We start from the raw sequence: 24,660 nt of genomic DNA on the forward strand, positions 1-24,660 counted from the left end.
ATGCACAGAGATGTTCGGTTAAATCCGTAAGCCTGGAACGATTGCATGACAAATGGATCTTCATTACACTGTTGGCATACGTCAGACTGCCAAGCAGCGAAAACTCTGAACGGAAATTTCTATGAGATCGAATATTAGATAGAAACGGTTTCCATGAACGGACTAAGTGAAATTCTTGTTCCTGGTTGATTAGGTTCGACTGCCAGATGTATTTCTGCCGCTTCCTTTACCACCATTTCCAAAAAGGCTGAAGTTGTGGTCACGTATGAGAGTTTCCATAATTCATTAAGTGGGCACAGAAAATTCAATGTTCCGTCACTGCAAATTTACCTGGCTTAAGAAAAAAGATTGCCGCTGATATCCATTGCACCATTCTCGTACCGTCTGTATAGTTTGACTTATATATGTCATTTTTTACATTCGCGCTAAATTTTTTAGATCCTCACCTTTCACTTCAGATCATCCGTCACAGTCTCCGGAAAAACTCTCGTCTTGGTCGATGAGACGAAGATCGCTCTCAATTATTGTTTCTCCGCGATTTTGGCTAACCTTAAAGAAACATTCCCCACGTACCGAAGAAAGTCCAGTAGCTTCATGACCTATCTATCCCCTCCCTCTTGGCCGGCCGGTGTGGCCGAGCGGTTCTAGGCGCTTCAGTCTGGAACCACGCGACCGCTACGGCCGCAGGTTAGAATCCTGCCTTGGACATGGATGTATGTGGTGTCCTTAGGTTAGTTAGGTTTAAGTAGTTCTAAGTCTAGGGACTGATGACCTCGGATGTTAAGTCCCATAGTGCTTAGAGCCATTTGAACCCTTCCTCTTCCATTGGTTGAACTTGAATACTGACTGTGGATGCACTGTTTCATTCTGGAAGCTGTCACTGACAGACATTACATGGTTTTTAGTATAATTTTATCTTAGGATCATTTAGTTTTAGGACTGATAAAATTCTATCCTGAGGGTGGCTGTTTATCGACTGTGTCATCTGTGATGTATGCGCCTTGGATTTCCCAGTATACCGTTCTTTTACTTGTTCTTGGCGTCTCGAGTAATGTGTGGCATGTTCAAAGAACGAACAGACACGAATTTGCCCAAACGTTAACTACCGAATCACCTTGACAATAGCAAGAATGTTTTCAGTCCAAATATCGGAGAAAGTAACAATCACGTCTCGCCTGAATTTCTGAATGGATGCAATTTTAAATTTGATAAGAAAACGTCAAAAAAATACAGTGTCAGATTTGTCGAAACTGCAGCATTCTATTACTAAAGCCGTGGCACGTTCGCGTATAACGAACACTGCGTGTTGATCGGCGTAGATACAATACGATGTCATTTTAGTGACTGAAGGGGGGAGTGATCCAGGTTACAGGAACTTTCGAGTGATAGATCTCCATCGTAATTAATTAAACCAGTTACCAGAGCGATTTCCGCAGTTTCCTTGCCAACAAAGTCCCAAGAAAATGAAGCCAGGGCTAAGATTTGTAGCCGGCCGCGGTGATCGAGCGGTTCTAGGCTCTTCAGTCCGGAACCGCGCTAATGCTACGATCGCAGGCTCAAATCCTGCCTCGAGCATGGATGTGTGTGATGTCCTTAGGTTAGTTAGGTTTCAGTAGTTCTAAGTCTAGGGACTGATGACCTCGGATGTTAAGTCCCACAGTGCTTAGAGCCATTTGAACCATTTTTAAGATTTGTACGTCATCGTTCTCCAATTCTGTATTTATCTACAGAACGTTACTTAGTTTGCCAAAGGTTGATATCTCGTTGATGCTCAATGCATCGCTGCTATTTAGTATGTCAAGTTTACCCGAAACAGGGATTACCACAATGACGGGCTATTCCGTAATAATTCTCACATAAACGTAGGCCACTTTTAGAGAACTATAGTCATGATAGAGTAGTGAAGATTCTACTCCAGACTGAAGTTTAATTTCGAAGAATATGCGCAATAAACGGAAGAAAAGTGGTGAATTCAAATATCTTTCTGTAACGTACTTTTATCTCAACAGATCATAGGTTTTTTTGCTTCTCTTCTGATTGACAGCAAGAACAATGCACGAGATGCCCTTTTTCGAGTGTTGAAAGTCTTCTGAGCATGGGAGTGCCCGCAAATAGGATTTGGCTACCCATTCACCACAAGCTGCACTCTGCACATCGCTCTAAGAAAGTCACTATAGTGCTCCTCACCTATAATGCAAAATTTTTGACCATTCAAGCGTCCTTCGCTGCATTGAGTGCTGAAAGTTTCGCCTTGTTCACTGACACATTCTTTCTTTTCATGTCACGTGAATGTAGAGCTTTGATAACTCATTGCAGATTGTACGTGATCGTCCAAACGACAAATAAATCATTTTTCTGTTTCGTACACCAGAGACACTCTTAATTTTCATGGATGCAGAAACTCCACAAGATTCGTTGGTTGTTAAGTTATATGATTTACACTAGGACAAAATGAAACTATTAACGAAGTGTGTTTTAATAAACGTGACGTATTAGTCACGGACGTGTTCAGTACGCAAAATGCCTGATATAGTCCATTAAAGGAAAACAAATAAAAACTGCACCACAGGACTTACAATGAGTTGCCAAAAGTCTCCGAACACACTACAGAATGAACTCCGTGTGTCACCGGACAGTGCGTGCGAGTGAACAGAGTAGCAAACAGGATGGCGCGAATGGGTCAACAACGAGAAGTAAACAAGTTATTCCGTCAGAGGCTTTCCCCAGGAGCTACAACTACCTAAATCCACTTTTTACGTCTCTGTAACAAAATGGAATGTCAGGGTACCACAAACATAATCTTCTCTCCGGAAAGCCTAGTTTATTGACGATAAGGATCATCGAACTGAAAACCAAGGTGTTCTGATCCAACGTAGAGTATACGAAACACTGGATTCCAGATTTAAAAGCACCTTCAGAGGTGAGGATGCTACTACCGTACCAAAATTTGAGCGCCGCACACATTAACAAATGAGAGATAAATAAACATCACCGGAATTGAAAAAAATTAAGACTAGTCAAATTGATCAGGTTACAAGGCCCTGACAACATTCCTATTAGTTTGTACAGTGAATATGTTTTCCTACCTCAGGTTTATCGATAATCAGTCTCACGTCAGACTCTAGTGTACGTCATCCCTGTTCACGAAAAACTAAGAGAAAGTTTGCGATGAATTGTATTCTTGACATACGGCTGCTGCTGGATCCTAGAACATTATTTGCGGTCGAAAATTATGACATTTTTGGAAGGCAATTCACCGATCGTGTTATATACTGGGTCACACTTATATTCCGGGCTATTACGACGTATTCGGATGAATATCGTGCTGAAACCCAACGTTTCGTTCCCATCTACGTGGGACATCTTCAAAGGGATGTTTTAGCTTTTCCGGAGGTCGGTTGCGCACTCTGGCTCGCTACTGGCTGAAGTAAAATTCCGTTTCTGCTAGCTCCCGCGCAGTTAGGTTATTTCCACTTTAACCAAACACAAGATTTGACTGTTCTTTTACAAAGCGAAATAACAACTTAACTTCTGCAAATTGAAACAAAGACTGCTCTGTGCGCATTCGGGCCAAAACGGTTACAAGTAAGTTCAAATGGCTCTGACCACTATGCGACTTAACTTCTGAGGTCATCAGTCGCCTAGAACTTAGAACTAATTAAACCTAACTAACCTAAGGACATTACACACATCCCTGCCCGAGGCAGGATTCGAACCTGCGACCGTAGCGGTCGCTCGCTTCCAGACTGTAGCGCCTAGAACCGCACAGTCACTCCGGCCGGCTTACAAGTAAGTCAAAGATTATGACTGCCTCCCAGAAATGAATACACACAAGAACCATATCACTGTAATATATCGATACATCGGAGTACCTACGCATAGATAAAACCAAATGTGAATATTGTCATAAAAATATGTCTGTTACTTCGCAGAAAAGTAGTACGATATTACTGGTATCGAGAACTGGGGCTGGAGTGCCGTAATGGTCACGTAAATAAAGAACCATTACATTGTCTTGGAGCCTGAAATCTTGCACCCGCTGTAGGTGATATGGATAAAGTGTTCGTGCATAATTGGCCACAAAAGGGCGTAGCTTATGCCATTATGAGCTCTAATTGCTTGTACACTTATTTCACGTTCATCTTCTACTCGTCGCTACATTCGCTTCTCCACATACAGTGTGTCAAATGTTCGAGGACACCCGTCATTGCTGGCCGGTATGGCCGTGCGGTTCTAGGGGTTTCAGTCTGGAACCGCGTGACCGCTACGGTCGCAGGTTCGAATCCTGCCTCGGGCATGGATGTGTGTGATGTCCTTAGGTTGGTTAGGTTTAAGTAGTTCTAAGTTCTAGGGGACTGATGACCACAGATGTTAAGTCCCATAGTGCTCGGAGCCATTTGAACCATTTGAACACCCGGCATTCCTTGCCCGTGTTGTCAATGATCCCGTGTCCGCAAGTCGCAGAAATAACGTGCCGAACATTTTTTTGAGATGTAATAGTGTGTTGAGAACATCTTATGGCGTACATGATATGTTTCTGTTGATTAACGTCGTTGGGCAAATCCTAGCATAGTAATCATACTATGAATAGTATGACCCTACCTCACTGTTTAAGCAGTTCACACACTTACTAATTTTGTGCTGATGCCTGCACAACCTCAAAATTGCATGTATTGAATGGCTGCTGTACGAGACAGCTCTAAGTGCTATGTCTGACAATAGTATCTTCGCCAGAGGACTAGCCTTCACGCTTACGGCTATATTTCCTTTAGCAGTGCGATACGACACCGTTTGGTTCAAATGGCTCTGAGCACTATGAGACTTAACTTCTGAGGTCATCAGTCCCCTAGACTTGGAAATATTTAAACCTAACTAACCTAAGGACATCACACACATCCATGCCCGAGGCAGGATTCGAACCTGCGACCGTAGCGGTCGTGCGGTTCCAGACTGTAGCGCCTAGAACCACTCGGCCACTCCGGCCGGCACGACACCGTTTCTTGCGGCATTCGATGAGGCATTTTGCGGTGGCACAACTTACTTCATTTCCACAGAATCATGGCGTCGGCCCTGTTTATCCTTCGCTATTTATTCGTGGTATGAAGAAAGCTCATAGGGCCAACGGTTGTAGATTCCTTGTGGCCTGCGTGGCGCAATCAGGATGTTGACAACAATATTTTCCTCGACTCTCTTTCCTGCTCGCAACAGCAGTGCACCTTCGGTCGATATCCGTGGCACACTTATAGCGTTACGTCTCTGGTGAACTCACTACAGTTGTCCTCAAAATAAGAGAATGACAACTGTTATCTCCTCCGGGTCCATCAAATAATTCACTACATAAATATGTGCAACAATTACATTTGGAACAATACAGAAATACAGGAACCGTTATAATTAAGTTTACGCTTGCATATGTAGCAATGGAACATTTTTCGACCCTATTTTCATGTTCCATTTCGAGCTGTTCCTATAAATGAATTTGACAGTTTTTGTAGTCACTTACCAGCTGTCTTTCCCAGTATAGTTTGTTTGTATAACTTTGACTGAATATATACATGGGAACCATGCCCTTTACAATTCTTCCTCTGGAATTTTTTTATTCCCGTTCCATTGGACAGGCCCATAATTTGCCAAGGTTGTTTCGACTACGTAACAGAAGTTTCGATCGGAAGCCGTTACACATCCTCCATACATTCCCAATCACTCAGCTTGCAGTTTTATTCCGTCAGGAGCTCAGTTCGAAGCGGGACTCACCAATGAAGGCAATTCTACTTCAGTCTCCAATATTTTAAGCCCTTTTCGGGCGTTTGTGTGATCAAGAGTCCTTTCAGACAGACGAGAGTGCATGGAGGCTGCGGACTGTGCGTACACCAGATTTGGAGGACCAGGTTCTACAGGATGCTGAGACGAACATTAGGACAAATTCCAGGCAAGTGATCCGCCAAAATAGTGTAAGCCAAGGTACGATTATGTGTATCCTGCATGACAATCCATGATGCGACGTGTGGAAGCGTGCATTGCATCCCATGGAGACCACTTTGATCATCCGTTGTGACGTGGATGCGATGCAGCTCTGTTCTGTGTTCCGCGACGATTTGTTGTCGTTGCACGTTTCCGTTCATAGGACCTTTTTTCCTCCATTTTCAGTCAGGAATCCGTCCCTGCAGTTGGTCGGATTTATTAATGTTTACCCTGTGAAAGACGTTTGTAAAATTGATACTCATTCTGACAGTTTTAATATCGCCCGGAATGGTGCTATCGTCTCGTGGATGAATGATGATGAGGAGGTTTGGTTTGCGTGGCGCTCAACTGCGCGATTATCAGCGGCCATACAAAGTCCCAAATTTTACACAGTCCCATTTTTTACACAGTCCAATCTAGTCACTGTCACGAATGATGATGATGAAAAGATGAGGACAACACAAACACCCAGTTCCCGGGCAGAGAAAATCCCCAACCTGGTCGGGAATCGAAACCGGGACTCCGTGATCCAGAGGCTGCAGTCGTGAATGAAGTACTACTGTTCCAACCGTAACTACTATTGTCCAAGTTCCTGGCAACTTCGTTAGTACTGTGCTTACTCCATTACTACTGACTACTCACTGACGCTATGACTGTCCATGGCCAAACTCTTTATACTTTTCCTAAATGATGCTGTCCACTCGGATCTGGTTGCACACGACACTCTTCATTATTGTTCTGTAACAATTCATCTACACGTGATCACCAGAGCTGGCTTTTTTTCTGTCACGGGTTTGGTCCCAACCCTCGACTTATTTGACGGATTGGAATGTGTTACTCACTTGCTGTAGTCTTGGCAGTCCGTCAAGTGATAACTGGAAGTCCGCTACTTTCGAAGGCGTTATCGTTTACAAATACTTAGGTTTCCGTCACCCTTGTGGCACCTGGTGGCACGCACCCAAGGGCGTCTGCCAAGAAGTTCCGTTAGAATTGTTCCTCTTATTGTCATACATTTAACTAAACTATTCCCCAGACATGACAGGTCAATAATAGTGACTGGAGGCACTAAACAGTCTCCCTCCTACGCAACCCCTTAGCAGACCAATTACATCATGACGTTGAAGGCGACTACAGTGCAACAAACATACACACAACAAAAAGAGTTTTGCATCCCCTCGGTTCCGAGAGTTCCTGAACCTGTACAGAAAATTGAAAAAGAGATCAACATAAACATCATTTCCGCCCTTTTATTGCTCATGAAAACCACACATTGGATGTTGTACCACCATACAGCGAGACCTTCAGAGGTGGTGGTCCAGATTGCTGTGTTGTTGTTGTTGTGGTCTTCAGTCCTGAGACTAGTTTGATGCAGCTCTCCATGCTACCCTATCTTGTGCAAACTTCTTCATCTCCCAGTACATACTGCAACCTACATCCTTCTGCATCTGCGTAGTGTATTCATCTCTTGGTCTCCCTCTACGATTTTTACCCTCCACACTACCCTCCAGTGCTAAATTTGTGATCCCTTGATGCCTCAGAACATGTCCTACTAACCGGTCCCTTCTTTTTGTCAAGTTGTGCCACAAACTCCTCTTCTCCCCAATTCCATTCAATACCTCCTCATTAGTTATGTGATCTACCCATCTTCAGCATTCTTCTGTAGCACCACATTTCGAAAGCTTCTATTCTCTTCTTGTCCTAACTATTTATCGTCCATGTTTCACTTCCATACGTGGCTGCACTCCACAGAAATACTTTCAGAAACGACTTCCTGATACTTAAATCTATACTCGATGTTAACAAATTTCTCTTCTTCAGAAACGCTTTGCTTGCCATTGCCAGTCTACAATTTATATCCTCTCTACTTCGACAATCATCAGTTATTTTGCTCCCCAAATAGCAAAACTCCTTTACTACTTCAAGTGTTCCATTTCCTAATCTAATTCCCTCAGCATCACCCGACTTAATTCGACTACATTCCATTATCCTCGTTTTGCTTTTGTTGATGTTCATCTTATATCCTCCTTTCAAGACACTGTCCACTCCGTTCAACTGCTCTTCCAAGTCCTTTGCTGTCTCTGACAGAATTACAATGTCATCGGCGAACCTCAACGTTTTTATTTCTTCTCCATGGACTTTAATACCTACTCCGAATTTTTCTTTTGTTTCCTTCACTGCTTGCTCAATATACAGATTGAATAACATTGGGGAGAGGCTACAACCCTGTATCACTCCCTTCCCAACCACTGCTTCCCTTTCATGCCCCTCGACTCTTATAACTTCCATCTGGTTTCTGTACAAATTGTAAATACCTTTTCGCTCCCTGTATTTTACCCCTGCCACCTTTAGAATTTGAATGAGAGTATTCCAGTCAAGATTGTCAAAAGCTTTCTCTAAGTCTGCAAGTGCTAGAAACGTAGGTTGGCCTTTCCTTAATCTTTCTTCTAAGATAAGTAGTAAGGTCAGTATTGCCTCACGTGTTCCAACATTTCTACGGAATCCAAACTGATCCCTCCCGAGGTCGGCTTCTACCAGTTTTTCCATTCGTCTGCAAAGAATTCGTGTTAGTATTTTACAGCTGTCACTTATTAAACCGATAGCTCGGTAATTTTCACATCTGTCAACACCTGCTTTCTTTGGGATTGGAATTATTATATTCTGCTTGCTGTACACACCGGTAACTCTAATACCCAGTAGCACGTTCTCTTGCATTGATGGATGCCTGTATTCGTCGTGGCACACCACCCACAAGTTCATCAAGTCACTGTTGGTCCAGATTGTCCCACTCCTCAACAGTCATTTTCAATCTATCCCAGGCATATTCGATAGAGTTTATGTCTGGAGAACATGCTGGCCACTATAGTCGAGCGATGTCGTTATCTTGAAGGAAGTCATTCACAAGATTTCAACGATGGGGGCGCGAGTTGTCGTCCATGAAGACGAATACCTCGCCAATATCCTTCCGCGGTGGTCGCACTATGGGTCGGAGGATGACATTCACGTGTCGTACAGCCGTTACGGCGCCTTCATGACCACCAGCGGCGTACGTCGGCCCCACATAGTGCGATCCCAAAACAGCAGGGAACCTCCACCTTCCTGCACTTGCTGGAAAGTGTGTCTAAGGCGTTCAGCCTGACCGGGATGCACCCAAATACGTCTCCGACACTTGTCTGGTTGAAGCCACGCTCATCGGCGAAGAGAACGTGATGTCAATCCTGAGCGGTCCATTCGGCATGTTGTTGGGCCCATCTGTACCGCGCTGCGTGGTGTCGTGGTTGCAAAGATGGATCTCGCCATGGACGTCGGGAGTGAAGTTGCGCATCATGTAGCCTATTGCACACAGTTTGAGTCGTAACGCGACGTCCTGTGGCTGCATAAAAAGCATTATTCAACATGGTGGCGCTGCTATCAGGGCCATAATCCGGAGGTAGCGGTCATCCGCTGCAGTAGTAGCTCTTGGGCGGCCTGAGCTTTATTCAACATGGTGGCGTTGCTGTCAGGGTTCCTCCGAGCCATAGTCAGTAGGTAGCGGTTATCCACTGCAGTAGTAGCTCTTGGGCGGCCTGAGCGAGGCATGCCATCGACAGTTCCTGTCTCTCTCCGTGTCCGAGCAACATCGTTTTGGTTCACTGCGGGACGCCTGGACACTTCCCTTGTTGAGAGCTCTTCCTGGCACAAAGTAACAATAGGGACATGATCGAATTGTGGTATTGACTGTCTAGGCATGGTTGAACTGCAGACAACATGAGCCGTGTACCTTCTTCCTGGTGGAATGACTGGAACTGATCGGCTGTCGGACCCCCTCCGTCTAATAGGCGCTGCTCATACATGGTTTACATCTTTGGGCAGGTTTAGTGACATCTCTGAACAGTCAAAGGGACTGAGTCTGTGATACAATATCCACAGTTAACGTCTATCTCCAGTAGTTCTGGAAACCAGGGTGATGTAAAACTTTTTTTGATGTGTGTGCATAAATTACTTGCACTCTTAAAACACGTGTAATTCGATTCCGGTAGCACTTACAATGGAGTCATAGAATCTATGGAAGTATTATATTTTAAATATCCTTTAGTATCTTGGTAAGAACCGTGTGTCAGGGGCACCTTGGAATGCAACACTTAGTATTACTCCAGAAACATAAGAAATGCCACCTCACTCACGTGAACGGTACTGATAGGTGGAGAATTGCTCAAGCATTGAAGTTTCGAGTCAATTCAATGTTCGGTACCAGTGATCACTCGTCACGTGAGAGATGGTACACTTTTCAGTAACATAATTTACGGAAATACGTCTCGTGATAGGATGAAAGATGGTTAATGACTGCGTGAGGCTGCAGGTTTCACGGGAGATTGCGAAATTGTAATGTTGCGACTGTTATCTCTTTCCCTAACATCATGATGAATTCGAAGATCAGGTAAGTTCATCCACGATGGTTGTTTATTCTTACTTGTTGCCCATAGGTAAAGAATGCAGAATTCAGTTCGGGTGCGTTGACCGTTGGAGACGGAAGCAGGGCAAAGAAATCAGTCAAAGTTGCCTACATTAATATGTGTGGTCTGTATACTCATAGGCTCATCTTGTATGTCCTGTTAATCACATGATACAGTTGTAACCGAAGTTATTGGACATAAAAACATCGTGAATAAAGGAGTGATTCTTCAACTTCTTCCGGCCTAATTCATGACGAAATAGTTCACTGGAGTACGGCTGGATATCAATTTCCAATGGGCACAATGTTTCGGCAGGCGCCAGCCCCCAAGCCATCAGTTTATCAGCGCTCCTGTTGATGTCCACGAGGTCACATGCCGAAATACTGTACTCGTTGGATGTGAATAGAGGTTCACGTATGGAATCACGTATTGTTTTGTACGAGTCATGATTTATCGTCGAAAGTGAGACCCGACACGTTTATGTGGGAAGAGTACAAAACAAGGCGACATCTCCGAGCGAAACTTATTAACAGCGTGGTGGTGAACTTATTTTCAGGTAGAAATCAGCGTCTATGGACGTACGGACATGTGAAGTAACTGAAACGGTTCCTTGGTGACTCGAAAATACAGGGACGATTTGCACTGCCTTTTTAGTCAGCCATGTATTTGTGGCACTGCGATCCTTTACTTCTTGTAGATGACAATGCTCGTCACAATTGTGATCCGTTGATGGTCAACATCCTATGAAGTGACGATTCGCTCGAACACCATGGTGAGCTGTCCGCCCTGGCAGGTGAGTGGTCAGCGTGACGGATTGCCGTTCTACGGGCCCGGGTTCGATTCCCGGCTGGGTCGAGGATATTCTCCGCTCAGGGACTGGGTGTTGTGTTGTCTTCATCATCATTTCAACCCCATCCGGAGGGCAGGTCGCCCAATGTGGCGTCGAATGTAATAAGACCTGCACCAAGGCGGCCGGAGCTGCCCCGTAGAAGGCCTCCCGGCCAATGATGTCAAACGCTCATTTCCATTTTTTACCATGGTAGGCCAACTCCTGTGTTAATTCAGTCCTATTGAACACGTCTTAAATTCACTTGAAACATGAACTATAACCATGCAAGCTCTTCTTACCCGGAATGGAAAGGCATTTGATGTAATTTTTGATCGTCGTCAGCTGAAGTCTAAAATGGTTCAAATGACTCTGAGCTGGCCGGTGTGGCCGAGCGGTTCTAGGCGCTTTCAAATGGCTCTGAGCACTATGGGACTTAACATCTGAGGTCATTAGTCCCCTAGAACTGATAACTATGTAAACCTAACTAACCTCTGGACATCACACACATCCATGCCCGAGGCAGGATTCCAACCTGCGACAGTAGCGGTCGCGCGGTTCCAAACTGAAGTGCCTAGAACCGCTCGGCCACACCGGCTGGCAGCTGAAGTCTATGCGGTGTGTTTGTCTCTGTACTGTTCTAAAGAAACCGGTTCCTGGATTCATATCTGTGTCGTTCTCGCTGATAGCAGACCGTCGATTGTCCCACGTGGGTCTGTGGAGACTACTTGACGACCATTCGTCAAACAGTTGTAATCCTGTGGGACGATTTACACGGGCGGCAACATTGAGTCTGCGATGCTGACATCCCACCTTACACACTTTTGATCTCGGAATCGCGAATTCGTGCGTAGGGGAGACTGCTGTACGTAGAACATAGTGTACCTAGGAACATGTGTCCTGGTCGTTACTGCAGTCTAGTGACTGATTTTAGAATCACATGAAAGAGTGCGCAGTAGATACCACAATTTACTATAAATATCTATATTAAAGCTATTTGCTGCTGAATATATTACAGCTATTTAGAATATAGCGTTAATTCTTCAGTTATAGGTTTTTATGGCATGTAAAATTGCATACACTCTTGAAAAGAGTTATACAATGTTGTTTTTGTTGTGGTCTTCAGTCCTGAGACTGGTTTGATGAGCTATCCATGCTACTCTATCCTGTGCAAGCTGCTTCATCTCCCAGTACGTACTGCAACCTACATCCTTCTGAATCTGCTTTGTGTATTCATGTCTTGGTCTCCCTCTACGATTTTTACCTTCCACGCTGCCCTAAATACTAAATTGGTGATCCCGTGATGCCTCAGAACATGTCCTACCAACCGATCCCTTCTTCTATTCACGTTGTGCCACAAACTCCTCTTCTCCCCACTTCCATTCAATACCTCCTTATTAGTTATGTGATCTACCCATCTAATCTTCAGCATTCTTCTGTAGCAACACATTTCGAAAGCTTCTATTCTCTTCTTGTCCAAACTATTTATCGTCCATGTTTCACTTCCATACATGGCTACACCCCATACAAATACTTTCAGAAACGACTTCCCGACACTTAAATCTATACTCGATGTTAACAAATTTCTCTTCTTCAGAAACGCTTTGCTTGCCATTGCCAGTCTACATTTGATATCCACTCTACTTCGACCATCATCAGTTATGTTACTCCCCAAATAGCAAAACTCCTTTACTACTTTAAGTGTCTCATTTCCTAATCTAATTCCCTCAGAATCACCAGAGTTAACTCGACTACATTCCATTATCCTCGTTTTGCTTTTGTTGTTGTTCATCTTATATCCTCCTTTCAAGACACTGTCCATTCCGTTCAACTGCTCTTCCAAGTCCTTTGCTGTCTCTGACAGAATTACAATGTCATCGGCAAACCTCAAAGTTTTTATTCTTCTCCGTGGATTTTAATACCTACTCCGAACTTTTCTTTTGTTTCCTTTAGTGCTTGCTTAATATACAGATTGAATAACATCGGGGAGCGGCTACAACCCTGTCTCAATCCCTTCCCAACCACTGCTTCCCTTTCATGTCCCTCGACTCTTATAACTTCCATCTAGTTTCTGTACAAATTGTAAATAGCCTTTCGCTCCCTATATTTTACCCCTGCCACCTTCAGAATTTGAATGAGAGTATTCCAGTCAACATTGTCAAATGCTTTCTCTAAGTCTACAAATGCTAGAAATGTAAACGTTAATAAAACTGGCAAACTTATATCCTCCTTTCAAGACACTGTCCATTCTGTTCAACTGCTCTTCCAAGTCCTTTGCTGTCTGACAGAATTACAATGTCATCGGCAAACCTCAAAATTTTTATTCTTCTCCATGGATTTTAATACCTACTCCGAATTTTTCTTTTGTTTCTTTTACTGCTTGCTTAATATACAGATTGAATAACATCGAGGAGAGGCTACAACCCTGTCTCACTCCCTTCCCAACCACTGCTTCCCTTTCATGCCCCTCGACTCTTATGACTTCCATCTGGTTTCTGTAAAAATTGTAAATAGCCTTTCGCTCCCTGTATTTTACCCCTGCCACCTTCAGAATTTGAATGAGAGTATTCCAGTCAACATTGTCAAAAGCTTTCTCTAAGTCTACAAATGCTAGAAATGTAAACGTTAATAAAACTGGCAAACTGTAGGGACGGAGTTCTGACTGGAAAAGGAGGAAAAAAGGTCCAATGAACATGTGTTCGGATGTGGACGGTGTGCGTGCAATGACAACAAATCATCCCGGAACACAGGACAGAGCTTCATCACATCCACATCACAACAGATGTTCGAAGTGGCCTTCATTGGATGAACTGCACGCGTTCACACTTCGCATCATGGATTGCTGCCCTCTTTCGCACGTTCCGGCCTCTCTCCGAATAGCATCACAGGCGTCGTGAACACGATGTTGAAGGGTCTTCACATCAGGAACTGGTTCAGCATACACAACGCTTTTCATATGCCCCCAGGAGGTTTAAGTCGGGTGATCTAGCAGCCCATGCTACAGAGCCGCCGCGTCCTATACAAAGTTCGGGAAGATGTTGAGTTGTCAGCGAATTGTAATGCGAAAGTGGGATGATGCTGCAACATGCAGAAACCACATAACCCTTCGTATTGCCAAAGGCACAGTCTCAAGCAGCCCAGCCAGAGTATTCCGCAGGAAGTCCAGGTACGTACCTCCGTCGAGGCGTTGGGGAATAATAACTGGTCCCAGTAAGTGGTCGCCATGAATCTTTGCCCACACAGTGATGCTGAACAGATGCCGACGAGACTCCTCAATCACTAGTCGAGGATCGTCTGTAGCCCAGACAAGACGATTATGCAGATTGATGATGCCGGTTATGGTAAAGGTTACTGTAGTGACGTAACAAGACTGTTACGCCACACGGTAGTAGCCAAAAGAAAGGCACGCTAGACTAATGCAGACGGGCGTGAAGTCTGGAACATGAGAACTTATGAATGAATAAGAAGAAAAGTATGTAGATACTTTTTACTTATCTTTTATTGATTCCTTGGAATACATCTCTCTTGAATACTCGAAGCTATAGGCACTGATACAAATGGCTCCTTGCTAGTTCGTAGCCATTAACTTAGATGGCTATTCTGTCTCTCGGCTAATGAGAGAGAAAGGCTTCGTACAACTGGGCGATAGCTAGGTTCGCGTACAACTGGGCGGTAGCTTGGTCCTCGTACAACTGGGGGCGAGTCCACTCTCGTATCACGAGACCTGCCTTGGTGGTGGCGCTAGGTCTGCGATCACAGTGGCGACACGCGGGTCCGACATGTACTACATGGACCGCGGCCGATTTAAACTACCACCTAGCAAGTGTGGTGTCTGGCGGTGACACCACAGTTACCTCGTCGGTAAAGAGGAGTGATGACAGAAATTCCGTAATTGTGATGGCCTGGTGCAAAAATCATCTACAAAATCCTTCCAATAGAGAAAAACCTGTAGTTGATAATCCTTGCACTGGTTGCAACTGATACGGATAGTAGCTGTCGTCATGCAGGTTTCACTTAATCGTACTTTGGGTTACACCATGTTGGCTGGTTCTTGCCTGGAGCTTGTACTCGAGTTCGTCTCAGTATCTTGCAGAATCCGGTCCTCAAAATCTGGTGAGCGCACAGTCCACCGTCTCCCTGTACGTTCGTCTGTCTGAAACGACCCATGATCACACAAACGCTCGAAAAGGGTTTGAAATACTGTGCGATGTGGTTGGTGTCTGTGAGCATAGCAGTGCTGCCTCTTGACCATTTCCATGTGGTTGGCCGTGTACAAACAGTCTCGGCTTGTTCCCGACATTAATACCGGACTATTCGTCTGCTTACGGTACACTGTGTCAATCACACAGCCTGTAAAACACAAGGAACACACGTCACGTGATCAGAGTAACTTTTATTTGTCAGCGCCATCTACCGTGGCAACGATACGTTTCCGGACACATGTTCATAACACCTTCTTCCTTCCATAAGACCTTTTTCCTTCCATTTCCAGTCAGCGATCCGTCCATGCGGTTTGTCGTTTTTATTAATTTTCACCTGTACAACGTTTGAACGGTGAAGCCGTACTTCGTCGGCCGTGCACCATCTATTAACTGCCGGCCGCGGTGGTCTCGCGGTTCTAGGCGCTCAGTCCGGAACCGCGTGACTGCTACAGTCGCAGGTTCGAATCCTGCGTCGGGCATGGATGTGTGTGATGTCCTTAGGTTAGTTAGGTTTAAGTAGTTCTAAGTTCTAGGGGACTGATGACCACAGATGTTAAGTCCCATAGTGCTCAGAGCCATTTGGACCAGCCATCTAGTAACTTGAAACAGAAGATCTTTTACCAGGGAACATATGGATTTTGCATACCAGCTGAGCTTCGGCAATGTTTTAACAATTGTACCTGCCTTGGAACTGAAAATTTGTGTTCGTTTCCAACAGCTCTAGTTTCAAAATGTGTTTAACTGATATCTGTTTTTTTTATAACACTTCTGTTGTATTTTATTTCACTTATTTATTATTTGTGTGTATTAGCGTAATAATGTAACAGAGAGACGACTAAATACAGTATTCACAAGCTTTTTCTCGACTGCAACACTTTTAAATTTCGCTGGAATATCTGTTCCGAGGTATATGACGATGTCGTACCTCTGAACATCGTACCTTGGAACATTTTTTCACATTTGAAAAAACCTTAATTTCCCGGAGTACCTTTCATAATTTCAGAAATGGACTGCAGCGCATAAAAAGTGAATGTCATCATTTATAAATGCAATAACAAAATATATTAAACATATATTACAGAGTTGGAAATCGATGGAAGGCTGAAAAGTGTTCCAAACTCTCTCTTCCCTAATGTGCAAGTACTGTGACTTTTGCATCTTACACTGACTATCATCCTACATTCAAAGCCGGCTAACCCGCGATGTGCTGCCGTGTTCACTATAAAGCTGTCTGTAACAGTCTGCTGATGTATTGTGTCTACGCTCATACCATACATGTCAATATTCAAGCGTCATATACGTCATAGTCTCAAGTTAGGCAATTCATTCCCATGAGTTTTGATTAGTGAGCTTGTAACACAGAAACTCATCGTTAGTAGCACCTGATCCCAGGCCATACATGTGCTAAATGATTAGAAGATGGCAGATCCTCTGGAGTCACCTTCCTTTCTCTTCATTTACTCAGTCGAAGTGATAACCACGAGCTCTGTGGCCAGCGAGATCATTAGAGAGTATTGACAGTGGTTGTAACACTGAATTCTGTCATAGCATGTAGTTACTTGAGGTGGAGGAGACCAGCACATGTTTCTGGTCGCACAGCCACAGCTGTGGCAGGTGAGGCTTAATGGTGCTAGTTCTGACACCAAGAAGGCCAGCCGGGCCGGCGCATTTGCATGGCAGAAGCCGCCGCAAGGCCCCTGGCCTAGCCGTGGGGGGTCACTGGCTACAAGGAGCGAAGAGCCAGCAGCAAGGGGTGGAAGAGGAAGGGGGTGTGAGATCTCGGAATATTGTTCCTGTAGCCAGGGGAAAAACGAAAAAGTTCTCACAACTTCTTTGGCTGGATTGCATATGAATGTGAGAGCAGCAGTTTTTCTCTAACGATTCGAAGCGCAGTCCATCGTTTCGGCAGAAGGCCAAATATCGTTTCCTGCTTCCGCTAAGATCGGTATCAGCTTGACTGACAAAAACATTTCATGGAAACACCACTGGTGGCCAGACACTGGGTGGCTGAGAATGTTGTTGCATTTTTTTCCAGGTCACATAGATGCTCCGGATCGCGTGGTTTCCCGTGCACACAAACTACGAGGGTGAGTCAAATGAAAACCTTAAATTTTTTTTTAAATATTAGTTATTGTGCAGAAGTGGTACAAAGCTGTATCACTTTTCAACATAATCTCCCCCACGCTCATTGCAAGTCCTCTAGCGCTTACAAAGTGCATAAATTCATTTAGATAAAATTGTTTTGGTAGTCCGCGCAACAACTCATGCACCGCGTGGCGTACCTCGTCATCAGAACGGAACTTCTTTCCTCCCATTGCGTCTTTGAGTGGTCCAAACATATGGAAATCACTTGGGGCAAAGTCTGGTGACTATGGTGGATGAGGAAGGCACTCAAAATGCAGGTCTGTGATTGTTGCAACTGTTGTAAGGGCAGTGTGGGGCCTTGCATTGTCATATTGCAAAAGGACACCTGCTGACAGCAACTGATTGCAGGCCGCAGATGATTTTTTAGGAGATCTGTGTATGATGCACTGGTGACAGTGGTCCCTCTAGGCATGTAATGCTCCAAAATCACGTCTTCTTCGTCCCAAAAGAGAGTCAGCATAACCTTCCCTGCTGATAGTTCTGTTCGAAACTTCATTGGTTTTGGTGATGGGGAATGGCACCATTCCTTGCTCGCTCTCTTCGTTTCCGGTTGTTGGAAGTGAATCCAGGTTTCGTTCCCAGTAAGGATTCTTACAAGGAAGCCATCACCTTCTCCTTTAAAGCGCCGAAGAAGTTCTTCACAAGCATCAACACGTCGTTCTCTCATTTCAGGAGTCAGCTGCTGTGGCACCCATCTTGCAGACACTTTGTGAAACTGGAGCACATCATGCACAATGTGGTGTGCTGACCTATGACTAATCTGCAAACGTGCTGCAATGTCATTCAGTGTCACTCGGCTGTTTTCCTTCACTATGGCTTCAACTGCTGCAATGTTGTGTGGAGTCACAACTCGTTGTGCCTGACCTGGACGAGGAGCATCTTCCACTGAAGTCACACCATTTGGGAACTTCCTACTCCAGTCGTAGACTTGCTGCTGTGACAAACATGCATCACCGTACTGAATATTCATTTGTCGATGAATTTCAGAAGGTTTCACACCTTCACTACTCAAAAACCGAATAACATAACACTGTTCTTCCCTGGTGCAGGTCGCAAGTGGGGCGGCCACATTTATACTGATACTGCGACGGTATGTGTGCATCTGCACTATGCTGCCACCTACAGGCCATTCTGCACGCTGTTTGTAGCACGCTTACCAACCTACAGGATAACGGCGCGAAATTTCGATTTGTTATTACAAATTTAAGGTTTTCATTTGACTCACCCTCGTAATAGTGTGTTCATTGAACCGTGGTACGTGACGTCAGGAATAGTCACAGCGGACGCTTTTCAATGAACTGGGATTGGAGGAACATTTTTTCCCATCCTATGGAGGGAAAATGACGAACAAATGGCACAGGAGTGTTTTCTCAGTTTTCCGTTGACAGTTTTAGTTTGTTAGCGGAAACTCAATACGTATCTTTTTCGAGGTCAGGCAGATAGTGTGAGGAGCAGGGGATTCGGTGGTGAACTGTGGAGGAGTGCATACGAAATTCGGTCACGTCCTATGGAAAAGATTTGGGTTTTGGCTTGGAGTCTGGGCGCGATGGTGTATCCGAAAGAGACGAGGTGATGCTGGTCCACCGCCCGACTCGACACAAAGGCGCGCTAGGCATTGCATCACGAGTTTTCTACATGGGTATGGTGGGAACATCGCAGCACCGGCACTAGGAATGTTTAGAGTGATTTCTCTTACTCTGCTACACGCCCACAGCAGCAGCGGTTGTTGTTCGATTCAAGTGCTCTTCTGTAGCATTTTGTTTCAGGGTTCAGTTCACAATGTCTCCCATTCGTATTAATCACAGTCAGATTGCATTATCCGTTTAAAGTCACAATTAAAGGCAAATCATAAACCTTGCTTCAATCATTGTCAAGTAACAATCAGATCACTTTACTTTACCAATAAAATATAAAGTGTAATTCATGTATTATATTGACCAACATTTAATTTAACTCGTGTTTTTATGAATAAATATATCGAGATATTGAATTTTGTATTTCATTCAATTTCAGAATATTCCGTCATCATCTCTGTTTATTTTACTTACTTATGAGACAAATGCCTCTAAGCACTATGAGACTTAAGATCTGAGGTCATCAGTCTCCCAGACTTAGAACTACTTAAACCTAACTAACCTAAAGACATCACACACATCCATGCTCGAGGCAGGATTCGAACCTGCGACCGTAGCAGCAACGCGGTTCCGGACTGAAGCGCCTAGAACCACTCGGCCACAACGGACGACACTTATGAGACATAAATACAATGTGTCATTGTCAGTTTCACTACGTAGGGCCATATTTTATAGTCATCTGCGTTAAAATGCGTTGCGTTTAGTTTTCACAGTTGTGTCACTGAAATTATGGCTGTGTCGTAGAGTTATTGAGAGACAGAGGTTCATTAAAGGTACCCATACGCCTTCCCAGCAGAGAGACACGTTGTATGGTGTATGACGAGACAGTAATTTTGGTTGCTTCTCCTATTTCAGATTATCGTTACATGATATGTGATGCCTCGCATGGTGTTCGACTTGCGATAGACTACTTACCGACACAGTGCGAGGTGCTGGTGCTAGCAGTGTATTTAACACTAAATTCTTTTAGAATCTTCATATGGAAATGATGCTCTAAGCCCCTCCCCCCTCCCCTTTTCTAACTCCGACTTTTGCTGTTGCACATGGATTAAGAAGAAACACGAACTGACTGTAATCGACCCTGCAAGTGGAGTAGAAAAGAGTTTGGCACCTGCAATAATTTAATTTGATAGAAATTAATTTGATAAAGGAAAGTTTCATTAACGTAGTGAGAAATGAAGGGGTTGCTTTACCGATCCACAGAATGAAAGTTCTGTCCAAAATAACAATTTGATTTATTATGACTAAACTCAAAATAATAAACAAAACACATGAAACATTTACAATACGTCAAATTGGATACTCAAATAAATGCTGTGAAGGTGAAGTTGTCCATACACTAGCTTGTGACGTTTATGACCAAGTGGTATGTGGAGCCAATTCCTTGCAACTCAAATCTTAAGAGAAACACCCAGCCAACCCAACATTAATTGCTGCTACAGTAGTGACAACTCAGACAATGAACATCCAAGACAGAACAACGTAAGAAAAGATGGGAACAGGCGCGCTCTACTGAGCTCTGATTATCACAGAGCAAAATTCCCTAATCTGCCGGTGCTGTGGTCATACATTACCAAGCTGTCTTCTTAACTGCAAGGACACGATCTGGCGTACTGGAAGCGATGGCTGGTTGCTTCGACGTCCCGTCGTGGTGATGATAATGTCGCAAGTATAGCCCGAAACAAATTTTCCTGGTCTGGTTGTTCCAGACTAAAGACTTCCTATCAATACAAATGCGCCTCTGAGGGAGACGAAGAAGGCTCGCCACACAATCACTGACGGTACAGTGATTGATTTTAACAAGGAAGTCACACAGAAACTCCGATACAGTCAACTTTAGCCAAAACTGCTCAAGACGGACAACATAGGCCGCTTGTACGCAGAACGCTCAATTGCCAACTGTACTCGGAAAGTTACGTTTAAGTCGAAACTTCAGCAACTTCGTCAAACAGTTACAAATAAATGAAAGTATATTAGACAGCCAACAGAAGACAGGCTGTCCAGAGCAGCGAGAGCTCAGTCTTGTAACCTACTCCGACCGAAAGGCGAGAGCCGACTCTCTCAAGAGCACCTGTACAAGCCGAACACAGAACATTCCCGCCCCCACGACAGTGGCCGTGGTTAAACGTTCCAATCAGCAACTCGAAAACCGGCGGAAAATTCCACTCTATTGCCGACGCACTACTAGTCCACCAATGGAGATACTTGGCGCCAATTTCTGCGTCGATTTTGCTACGTCACGGAGTTATCCCGTGAGCAAGCCAATCACAGTTATGATTTTGCAGAAAACGCGGGAGTTTGCTCGCCAAGACTGCCTGGAAACACAAGTCATTCCCACGCCTCGCTAGTAGCCCGCCAGAAAGTGTTTTCACTAAGTTTCTCCAAAGTAACCGAATCTCTAGCCCAGCTGCTCCATCAGGCCCCTGTGGGCGTGTCGCCCCCGCTCTTATGACAATGTCGGCGTCTGGAAAGCATCCACTCGACTCCCTCACACCCGCGCCTTAACCCTTTCAAGATCAGCAGAACCCACCTGTCACCAGACCACCCGGGTGACCAGAGACTCTGCGTGGGAAGTCCGCGTGTGAAGGAACAGCAACTTTTCACCGCGTGCAATTAGAGAGGAAAATCGAATTACTCAGAGTAAGATAGAAATATGAGAGGGGGCTCATGCCACCTCTCAGCAGAGAGAGATGGCACAGTGATTATCAGCATGTCGATCTCTCATTCCAAAGGAGCTACGTTCAGATCACCATTCGGCCATCCAGATTTAGATTTTCCGTGCTGAAGCAAATAAGGCAACTGTTCCTTTTCCCCTCAGATACCACGTTTTTGACAGGACGTTAAACTCGAATCTCCCTTCACTCCTTCTTCCTTGCTATACACAACTATAATGTGTGTGAAGAAATGTTGTTTACCGTATGTCACTTGGACACACATAAGCTTTTGCAACAAATCCCAATGGCGACATAGTACAGTATTAGAGAGAACGATTACTATGTAGTAATACCATCCCTCTCGTATTACAAAGGTATTATAAGCTTGCAAGGTGCCAGGCTTGAGAGGTGAGCATTTATTAAAGAAATCCGCATTAGTGAAACTAATACACTCAACCCACCTCCCTTTGACTGCCACAATTCCTATCACACACCAAACAATTTGTGGAGGACATTATGATGTGACCTCTTCGTGGCCGGTTTAAGAGCTGGGGCTTCGACATAATTCTGTTTACGATTATGTAATAGCTAATCACTCTTATCTGGCAAAGGACTCTGATAATAAAGATGAAATTCAACTACTAAATAATACAAAAATTTTGGTATCACAAAGCGATTTATTGCGAGAATTCCTACAGTATTACAAGACACAAATATTAAATAGAATATAAATAAGAACTATGTAACTTGGGTAACGATCTGTTCACTTAAATCACATACAGGAGAGGGATTAACTATCACGTTATGGAGCCAGCCCTATAACCTGGTTACTATCTAAAGAAAATGAAAGCTCTCATTCCATATTTCATTGCTCCAATGACCTTCATTGTCCGTCACCATTCAGGAACTTAACTAGAAAAAGGTGAATCAAGGCAAAAAAAAATGCAATAGGACAAGGCAAGAGAGCTTGGGGGCTTTCAAGCTTACTCATGGCTCCATAAGTTCCGAAGCCATACAGAAGGTGTCTGAAATACATTTTTATCTTTGTTCTGTACATATAGTTACTGGAGTACTCGTGGTCTTTTACAAACATGTGTATGAATGAAAAAACAGAGATACATATGGTGTAAACGTAGACTAACCAGGGTAGCCGAGAGCGCTAATGCGCCTGGCGGATTAACGACGAGGGCCGGTACGCCGGCCAGCCTGGATGTGGTTTTTAGGCGGTTTTCCACATCCCGCTAAGTGAATACCTGGCTGGTCCCACGTTCTGTCTCAGTAACGTGACTCGCAAACATTTGACAACGTTCGCGATATTTCATGGCTTACACTAGACTCAGACAGCTGGGGTACACTAATTCCTTTCCGTGGGTTTCGGGATGGCGACAGGAAGGGCATCCGGCCACCCTCTGCAACCAACACTGCCAAATTCGTAGTAACAAGGCCGACACCGCGTTGAAGTGGGACATAGGCCCCAAGGAAATGATGTTGATGATGATATGGTGTAAACGTAGGCTTCTGCGGCCGTTGTCACAGTCAATAAAATTCTTCTGGGTTCGTGACCGCATTGTCAACTATAAAATTCCTACGTTTCAGTGACTATTGCAAGACGCCCTCCTCAGGATTTGTTGCTAACTGCTGAATGGGCACTAGTTTAATTATTTATATACTATGGAGGAGTGCTGTCACTGGATATGAGGTTGAGGAGGATGGGTATTAGGTGCTCTTTTATTGGTCTTTGCATTGCGTGTAGTCATTGGCGGAAATAGGCGTTTTCCATTGGATTTTCCTTTATCGCTTGCCATTGGTGGAAATCAGCGAATAGGAAATTGAGCGGCGACTGCAGCGTAACGCTGTTTACTAACTGCCCAGTATCGGCCAGGGCACGTCAGCACTATGTGTGCCTCCGCCGCTGCGGCCTACTGCCCGCCTGTTGCTTTGCGTGAGCTGTCCTGCAAAGCTGTCACTGCTGGCAGCCAAGATGCTGGGAGTCGGTACGCATCTTCTCTATTCATGTTGTCAGCTCGCTTGACTATTTCTATAGCCTCTCTAACCTTCCCCCTCAAGCTAAACGGCTGTTTGGCCAGTATGCAAGCCCAATAAGTTTAAGGTTATCTGAACACGAGAGGTGGTGGTGGTTAGTGTTCAACGTCCCGTCGACAACGAGGTCATTAGAGACGGAGCGCAAGCTCGGGTTAGGGAAGGATTGGGAAGGAAATCGGCCGTGCCCTTTCAAAGGAACCATCCCGGCATTTGCCTGAAACGATTTAGGGAAATCACGGAAAACCTAAATCAGGATGGCCGGAGACGGGATTGAACCGTCGTCCTCCCGAATGCGAGTTCAGTGTGCTAACCACTGCGTCACCTCGCTCGGTGAACACGAGAGATTTCTACCAATGGCAAGCAATATAGGAAACTCCAATGGAAAACGCCTGTTGCCGCCAATGACCACACGCAATGCAAAGACCAATAAAAGAACACCTAAAACCTTTCCTCCTCACCCTCATATCCAGTGACAGCACTCCTCCATAGTATACAAGTAATTAAACTAGCGCCCATTCAGTAGTCAGCAATACACCCTGAGGAAGGCGTCTTGCAATAGTCGCCGAAACGTTGAAATTTTATAGTTGACAATACATATGGGATCATAGTGTCACATACATACCTTAACATACTGTACTACGCAGCATAATTTAAGGATCACTTATTCGGAACCACGTAATTGTCTCTCACTGCGATGCGTAAGTTTGAAATTTGGCTCAAAGATGCGTTCAAAATTCTTCTCTAATTGTGCAAAAGCGTGGGGCC

The 24,660-nt window shown here is 44.5% G+C and overlaps 1 protein-coding gene across 1 annotated transcript in view; it reads left to right on the forward strand.

Annotated features, from left to right (window-relative positions):
• Positions 1 to 24,660, forward strand: part of LOC124721837 (zinc finger protein GLIS2 homolog) — a 127,306-nt gene that overhangs the window by 10,025 nt on the left and 92,621 nt on the right. Inside the window, exon 2 of the mRNA XM_047246963.1 lies at positions 17,455 to 17,506. Coding sequence (XP_047102919.1) covers positions 17,464 to 17,506 — 43 coding nt within the window. The 5' untranslated portion in view covers positions 17,455 to 17,463. The remainder of the gene's footprint in view (positions 1 to 17,454; positions 17,507 to 24,660) is intronic.

This window comes from Schistocerca piceifrons, chromosome X (genome assembly GCF_021461385.2).
Source record: "Schistocerca piceifrons isolate TAMUIC-IGC-003096 chromosome X, iqSchPice1.1, whole genome shotgun sequence".
Lineage (NCBI taxonomy): Eukaryota > Metazoa > Arthropoda > Insecta > Orthoptera > Acrididae > Schistocerca > Schistocerca piceifrons.